Below are 8422 nucleotides of genomic sequence, written 5' to 3'. Positions count from 1 at the left end.
TTTTCTTTTTGTTTTTTACTATTACTATATCACAGTTACTTTGGCTGGCACACCCTGTGTTATCTGACAATGATTTCCATGTTTGATCTTTCCAGGTTTTGAAAATTTCTTGACAAATGAATAAGAAAATAATCCATTAAAAATATTTTTTCTAGAGCATATATTATTTATTGATTGTTTTAATTTGGAGGGATATACCTGATTCTCAAAGATCTTGATAATGATCTTATAACAGAGCTATTAGCAATGTTTACTTATTGTAAAGCAATCCCCAACTAAGCCAGGATGGTTGTTGGAAGTACACACTTATGTCAAACCCTGAAAGGGGATTTATTTAGACTTTGTGTTGCCCAAATTTTCTTCTGAGGAATAGAGCTTCTTTACTGTACCCTCATCCCATGACAGAGGATTTCAGCCAAAAATTTCCAGTCCCAAAGTTCCTTAAGACATTTATGCTACTATGCAAATGTCAGTACTCATTGGACTTGTATCACTGGGGTGGAGTTTAGGTGGGGTGGCTTGCATATAAAAATTATTCTGAGAAAGTGTCAAAAATTACTCTCATTATTACTTGTAATTCCTGGATGCTTGAGACTAAGTTACATGGAGATTAGAATCAGATCTGGCTCAGAAGTGCTACCTCTGGTGTTGTTGCCATAGTAATCAATGGCCAAGGAACAGAGATCCAGGGAAACTATAGTCTTTGCTGCCATCATGAGCTAGGATCTGCCACCAGACCTTCCCTGGATGAGGTGCTTCACTGAGAAATGGCTTCTGCTGTGTCCTGTTGTATGGTTCCATACTCTCGGTCCCCAGCCTCCAAGTGATACTTTTCATTAGGAACCTCAGCTGCCTGGGTCTTTGATCCATTCCCTTCACTTTCGTTGTCACTTTTCTGTTTTGGAGAGAAATAAGGAAATGTTTAACTGTACAAACAAAGACCTCTGAACTCCCCCTCTTGTATATAATGCCCATGTAAGAAGCTTCTACTTTAAGCAATCTCAGGCTTCACACCCAACTACCTTCTTCTACAACACAGCTCATGGCATCCTAACTTCACAGGAGTGAGGCAAATATGAAGAAGTGTCCTGGGGCAAGGAGAACAAGAAAAATAAGTCAGTCTGACTATGGGAGCTTGGTGAAACTATAGTGCATGATGACCAGGTGGGAAAAATACTTTTCTATACTGGCCTAAAGTTGGAGCAATCAATATTCCCATCTCAGGCCTCTTGTCTCCACCAGAGTGTCACATACCTTGTTTTGTATCCTATAGTACTCGTTTAACACATACTGATACTTGGGTTGAGTAAGACCAAAGAAGACAGCAAATCTTCCACCAAGGAATTCACATGCTAAAAGAAAGAACAAGCACTTGCATAAACTGAATTACTAACTAAAGCTTCGCATCAGTTGAGATGCCCAGAGTTTAAACTACTCTGCAAATGACCTATTACCATACCTAACTTTAAGGCCGACAAAACATTTCAGTTGCCTTGGCCTCTCAAAGATTCTAGGATTCAAAGGAAATTTGTCAAATCTTCTATCTTTATATGGGATTATATATAAACTATTTTTTTCCAGATGTATATATCAGGAGAGATTTTCAATATACTTTCACAACAGGTATAGCATGGGTCCTGAGCAATCAGAACAGGTACTGCTCATTATCCCCATGCATACCAGCTAAACATCCACTCCAAGTGTATTTCAAATTAAACCCAACCTCAATCCAGTGTTACCAAGACCCACATCAGGAATTCTTCCATGCATCCAGACAGACTTCTCAGAAGACGTTTAAGGCCTTCCTTGTCTGCCTTCAGTAGCAAGGTGGTCTGCAGGCTCAGCACTGGGATTGTTACAGTCAGGGATAAAGGCGCAGCATGATTAATGAGTGGTTTCCTAAAGATGTCTCCTAGAAAAGTTTTCCTTTACAATTACAGGATTTCTGACAGCCTTCTCTTACCCCCCAATTATAGGACTTTCTGATTCCTCTGACTCATTCTACCTCTTGGGATATTGCTCATATAGGGCATCAAAATGATGCTATTTTAAAATATGTCTTATCTTTTCATGAATATGCTATCTCTTTGTCCTGTTTATTTGCTGCAGTGCCTAGTACATGTGTAGAAGATAGGTTTTTTTTTAAATATTAAAATAAATCTTAGGAAGCTTTCCTGTTTACGACCTACTAGAATTTTAAATTGAAAAAGTTAATTACCAGTATCATCTGGGTTCTAGCTCCATTCAGACAAAATCTCTGTGTAAAGAGACCACAGCACTGACTGCTAGCATCTTTATGCCTCCACTACAATCTTGAAGCCCCAGTCAGGAGCATTTTACCACTGCAGTTCTGTTTGGAACTTACAAGGAAGCTAGGCTCACCATGCATCCTATCCCTGCAATCTTAAATCAAAACCCAACATGCAAATCACTCTTCTTCTCCATACTCTCAATCCCATAGTGAGTTTTGCTTCTTTTACGCAACCTAATCTTCTCTGATTCCCTCCCTCTAAAACATATCTTTTCAAACCCTTTTGCCTTAACCTAAGTGTAAAGAGCTCTTGGAAGACAGCATTTTTTTTTTTTTTTTCTGTTAACATATTATGGTCAGAGTAGGGTTAGTATTCACTGGGATTTTCAATGTAACTTCCAAATCACTAACCCTCTGCGCTTGTGTAAAAGCACTTATTTCTTGAAGGTTCATACCATCTGCCTAAATCACCCCATCTTTACTTTTTACTGTAATCTAAAGACTCCCTGGTCACTTTCATGGTCCTCAAGCTAGCCTTAGCCAGTCACACCTCCATAGCTCTCTTAAGGTGCCTCCTCCATATGTCAGCATGCCCGAGTCTTCCAGGTCAGAGTCCCTATGCACTTCCTACCCTGGCAATTGTGACAACAAATTATAATTGCGAGCATGTTTGCTGGTCTATACGATTCACTGAATATTGAGCCCCTTGAAAGCAGAGACTGTCATTCATCTTTGTGTCACAGGGTCCAGCACAGTGCTGAGCATATAGTAGACACTTACTAATGTTTTTTAAATGAATGAATGAAGATCAGTTCTAAGAGCTATTAATACAACTTCTATTTTCTCAGACTCTTAAAGTAGTTTGCCTTCCTATCATATTCACAAGATGTGCAAGTTAGAAGGAAATGAGTAACTAGATGTTGTCAACTATGTCTTAAAAAAATTGGTGAAAGTCAAGCAAAATAAGAGTTAGTATTTTAGTTGTTATAAATATTCACTTAGCCCATTCATTATGCCCCTAGGAGGGATCAATAAAGTTCATGCTTATATAAAACAGTTATGTTTAGGGAAGTTAGAAACTTAGAACTGCGTCATACAACAATAATTGTTTTTTAACTTGGAAGTTTATTTAGGTGAAGAGTCAACCCAGGGAGGACTGATTATTGCCCTCAAATATGGGAAACTTTGTCCTATGAAAGACACATCTAGACCAGTTTTGTATGGTTCTAAGAAAGGTAAGTAGGAACTTTAGAAGTAGATAACATTTGGGCCGAGATAAGAATTTCCTGATGAGAGTTGGTAAAAGATGAAGGGTCTGCCTGAGGATGTGAGATTCTGTGCCTTTGGGAATGAGAGCTTAGCCCAGATCTCACTTATTCAGGATGTGATGGAGTGGCTTACACAATTGGAAGTCCCACATAACTCTGAGGGCCTATCGATATATATATATATATTTGTTTAGGATAGAAAAAACATAACCTTAGCAGTACTTACTAGAAAATGAGGTGCTTGCTATCCGTCCTGCCCAAAATCGCAGGTAGGGTCCCCAGGAAAGTTTAGACTGAAAAAAGGAGAAATCGAGATAGAGTAATTAATAAGAGGAATGGTGACTGCAGATTTGTTTTAATGTAGAGATTTCAAAATGCTCTACGTAATATGTTCTATTTTCTCTGTCACAGATGAAGAGACTAAGATGATTAAAACTATAAGTTGCCTACACATGGATCTAGAAAGCAAAAAAGGAGACCAAGGACTTAGCTTAAAGCTATTCTTTCTGTACACCTTATCTGGCTCAATCTCTCGTTCATTCACCGCCTCCCTCACCATGTTCCCTAATATTGATATACTAAGCTTACAGGGTCAAGTGGTGAATTTGTGCTCTGTTCCTCTTTTTCCTCTTCCTCCTCCTCCTCTGTGCTATATTCTTCCATGATGTCTCCGTCAACAAAATGGATAATCCTTTTAGGAGTAGTCTTTTTGGAAGGTACACTCTTCTCTAGGTCTAACTGCTGGAAACCGTCTATCTCCATAATGAAACAAAACAACTAGAAAATTAAAAACAGGGCACCTTAGGGCAAGTTACCCAGAGCTGAGGGTTATCTAGTTATTTTCAATGGATAGTAAAGACAGAATTCAGAGGTAATCACAGTTGTGACCTCATCAATTCTTCAAATCCAAAAAAGGATTGTTCTGTTGTGTACCAAAATGGAAGAGATTTGATAAGTAGTGAAAATGTGAACTTTCAGTCTTCAAACAAAAGTGTCAACAGGGTTTTCTTACCTTTTGTTAACGTTAAAACCCATAATTGCTGGAAGGAAGGGGTCACTGCCCTGCAGAAGTTTCTTGATTATTTCAATAAATATTGAGAAGCAATGTAGGAAATGGTTAAGAGTACAGACTTCACACGGACAGGAGAAAACATGTGCAAAGTATATATTTGGTAAAGGACTTATTTTCAGAACATGTAAAGAACGATTACAATTCAATAGGTAAAAGGCAAATAACTCAATTAAAATATGGGCAAAATATTTGACTAGAAATTTAACAAAGATATATAGACAATGAATGTCATTAGTCATTTGGGAAATGCAAATTAAAATCGTAATGAGATATCATAACATATCCACTGTAATGGCTAATTTTTTTTTGTTTTTTTGAAGCAGACTTTCACTCTTGTTACCCAGGCTGGAGTGCAATGGCATGATCTCGGCTCACTGCAACCTCTGCCTCCTGAGTTCAAGCGATTCTCCTGCCTCAGCCTCCTGAGTAGCTGGGATTACAGGCACTCAACACCATGCCTGGATAATTTTTTGTATTTTTAGTAGAGACAGGGTTTCACCATGTTGGTCAGGCGGTCTCAAACTCCTGATGTCAAATAATCCACCCATCTCGGCTTTCCAAAGTGCTGGGATTACAAGCATGAGCCACCGTGCCTGGCCTAAATTTTTCTGGGGGAGGTGCAGAGACAGAGTCTTGCTCTGTCGCCCAGGCTGGAGTGCAGTGGTGCAATCATGGCTCACTGCAGCCTTGACCTCCCGGGCTTTAGCGATCTTCCTGCCTCAACCTTTTGAGTAGCTGGGACCACAGGTGTGTGCCACTAAGCCTGGCTAATTAAAAAAAAAATTTTTTTTATAGAGATGAGGTCTCACTATGTTACCCAGGCTGCTCTGGAACTCCGGAGCTCAAAAGGTCCTCCCATCTTGGCCTCCCAAAGTGCTGAGATTACAGATGTGAGCCACTATGCCTGGGCTGTTAAAGTTAAACATAAAATCTTGTAATTTCACATCTAGATATTTATCCAAGAGAAATGAAAACATATGTCTCCCTAAAGATTTGTATGGGAACATTCGTGGCAGTTTTATTTGTGAACGCCCCAAACTGGAGTCAACTCAATGTCCATCAACTGATGATGGATAAACAAAATGTGGTCCATATATTTAATGGAATGCTCCTCACCAATTAAAAGTAACAAACAGTGAATATTTGCAACACTGTAAGTGACTCTCAAATGTATTATGCTAAGCAAAAGAAGCCAGACACTGCGTAGTATATAATTCCATGTATGTAGAAATTTAGAAAAGGCAAAATTATAGTAGAAAACAGATCACTGTTTGTTAGAGGAGAGTGGGTAAGGGGTTAAGATTAACTATAAAGTGACAGAGGGAGCTTTTTGGGGTGATGGAAATGTTCTAATAGATATCATGATCATAATGTTGGTTACTTGACTGTATAATGTGTCAAAATGATTCAAATTTTACACTTAAAATTAGTTCATTTTATTGTATTTAAGGTATATCTTAATAAAGTTGGAAAGCTTTGGAGACAGACTTCCTGGATTTAAAATCCCGTTATATAATATCCCAGTGTCTTGGTTTTCTCATCTATAAAATAATAGTATGAAATGATACAGTGGCAACCTTATAAAATTGTTATGAAGAGTAAATGAGTAAAGATACATAAAGAAGTTAGAACAATTCTTAGCAAATGGTAACTGGTTAATAAAAGCTGGCTATTATTAAGTACCTATAATTTACTTAGCGGTGTATATGTCAGGCAGTATTCCAGTGTTGTAAGCATATGTACACATGTATTATTGCTTTTTTTTTTTTTGAAACGAAGTTTCACTCTTGTTGCCCAGGCTGGAGTGCAATGGCATGGTCTTGGCTCACTGCAACCTCTGCCTTCCAGGTTCAAGTGATTCTCCTGCCTCAGTCTCCTGAATAGGTGGGACTACAGGCACCCACCACCACCCCTGGCTAATTTTTTGTATATTTAGTAGAGACGGGGTTTCACCATGTTGGCCAGGCTGATCTCAAACTCCTGACCTCAGGTGATCCACCCGCCTCGGCCTCCTAAAGTGCTGGGATTACAGGTGTGAGCCACTACACCTGGCCTCGTATTGTTTTAATTAATATTTAAGATATTTTAAGATTATATCAACAAATATGGCTGAACTGATGTAGAATAATTCTTCCTATTCCAAACACGCAGAAATGCTGGATGAAATTAAATGAAAACGTTAAATCATAAGTACACCAAGGAAGTAGAAAAAAGAGATAGCCCTAGGGATAGAGATGAGAGAGAGAGGGGCAGGGGGTTGAAAGCAAGTCAGCCAGTCTAGATGTCAGGATAAGAGAAAGAACAAAACTGTGAGTATGAGCTGAAGCCAAGATGGTTGCTGGGGGGTTCGGAACCAGATATAGGCCTTGGGGCTGGAGTTTTAATACCCATAGAGAGAGGAGAGTCCAAATCTCAGATCTCATGAGTGTGGAGAGCTGAAATGAAGTCACCTGCATAAAACTAAGATAATAAAATACTATCTTATCTATAAAATATGGACAGGAAAATCTATCCCCTGGCTTGCAAAAGTAGCAAAGTATTTGCTATCTCCTAGCAACAAGGGTAGAAATAGTCACCTAAAAAAATTGGAAACCCCTGCCAGTACCACATGCTGGTGTGTGGCCCAAATTCATAGTCCTCGTATGCTGTGAAAACCTAAGATAAAGCTGAGTGAACTAAAGGCAGTGTAATCCACTGAACTCTGTCAGACGCCAAGTACAAAGTTATCTTGGAGGAATAATTCAACAAGACACGGTATATGTAATCTCCACTAAAAACAATTCCTGGCTGGGCACGGTGGCTCACGCCTGTAATCCCAGCACTTTGGGAGGGCAAGGCGGGCGGATCGCATGAGATCACGAGTTCCAGACCAGCCTGGCCAACATGGTGAAACCCCACCTCCACAAAAAATAAAAAATTAGCCAGGCATGGTGGCAGGAGCCTATAATTCCAGCTAATCGGGAGGCTGAGGCACTAGAATTGCTTGATCCCAGGAGGCGGAGGTTGCAGTGAGCCGAGATCATGCCATTGCGCTCCAGCCTGGGCGACGGAGTGCGACTCTGTGTCAAAAAACAAAAACAAAACAAAACAAAACCCCAACAAATGCCTGCTGAGGATGTGCTTATTATAAAAACTTACAAACTACATGAGGAAACTAAGCATCTGGAGGAAGGTTCAGCTGATGAGAAAACTGGAAGCGTCCTCACCTGAGAATTAGGAATGATAGGACAACAGGAAGCTTTAAAATTAGTGTGCTTAATATTAGGTTGGTGCAAAAGGAATTCCATTTTTTGCCATTAAAAGTCATGGAAAAACCACAATTACTTTTGCACCAACCTAATATATTCAAAAACATAAAAGAGGCAAAATATAATATCCCAAAAGAAGGCTGACTTGAAAAAAGTCAGAAAAATTGCAGAAAAAAAATATCGTCACATAGTGGTAAGTTGGATATTGATTAAACATACGAAAAAATCTAAGAAAAGCTCTCACAATATAGTATAATTTATGTTGGAGTGTGGGATGAGAGAAAAAGAGATATATATTTAATGTGAAAGAAACGTTAGGTGATAAAAATAATAGATGAGAAAGTTCAGTACGTCTAATAGGAGTTTCAGAAGTGAATACAGGCTGGGTGCTGTGGCTCACACCTATAATCCCAGCACTTTCAGAGGTTGAGGCAAGAGGCTCACTTGAGGCCATGAGTTTGAGACCAGTCTGGGCAACATCGTGAGACTTTGTCTCTATGAAAGAAAGAGAGAGAGAGAAAGAGAGAGACAGAGAGAGAGAGAGAGAGAGGGAGAGAGAGGAAGGAAGGAAGGAAGGAAGGAA

The 8422-nt window shown here is 39.3% G+C and overlaps 1 protein-coding gene across 1 annotated transcript in view; it reads right to left on the bottom strand.

Moving 5' to 3' along the window:
- Positions 1–229: 229 nt before the first annotated feature.
- The window catches only part of FAM177B (family with sequence similarity 177, member B), a 12724-nt gene continuing 4531 nt past the window's right edge, over positions 230–8422 (bottom strand). Inside the window, exons 3-6 of the mRNA XM_011929483.1 lie at positions 4108–4296; positions 3746–3812; positions 1255–1352; positions 230–895 (exon numbers count right to left, since the gene is read on the bottom strand). Coding sequence (XP_011784873.1) covers positions 758–895; positions 1255–1352; positions 3746–3812; positions 4108–4281 — 477 coding nt within the window. The 5' untranslated portion in view covers positions 4282–4296 and the 3' untranslated portion in view covers positions 230–757. The remainder of the gene's footprint in view (positions 896–1254; positions 1353–3745; positions 3813–4107; positions 4297–8422) is intronic.

The sequence above is a fragment of the Colobus angolensis genome, unplaced genomic scaffold, assembly GCF_000951035.1.
Source record: "Colobus angolensis palliatus isolate OR3802 unplaced genomic scaffold, Cang.pa_1.0 Scaffold81, whole genome shotgun sequence".
Lineage (NCBI taxonomy): Eukaryota > Metazoa > Chordata > Mammalia > Primates > Cercopithecidae > Colobus > Colobus angolensis.
Note: the sequence above shows the minus strand (reverse complement) of the source record. Positions and strands in the feature narration are given on the sequence as shown.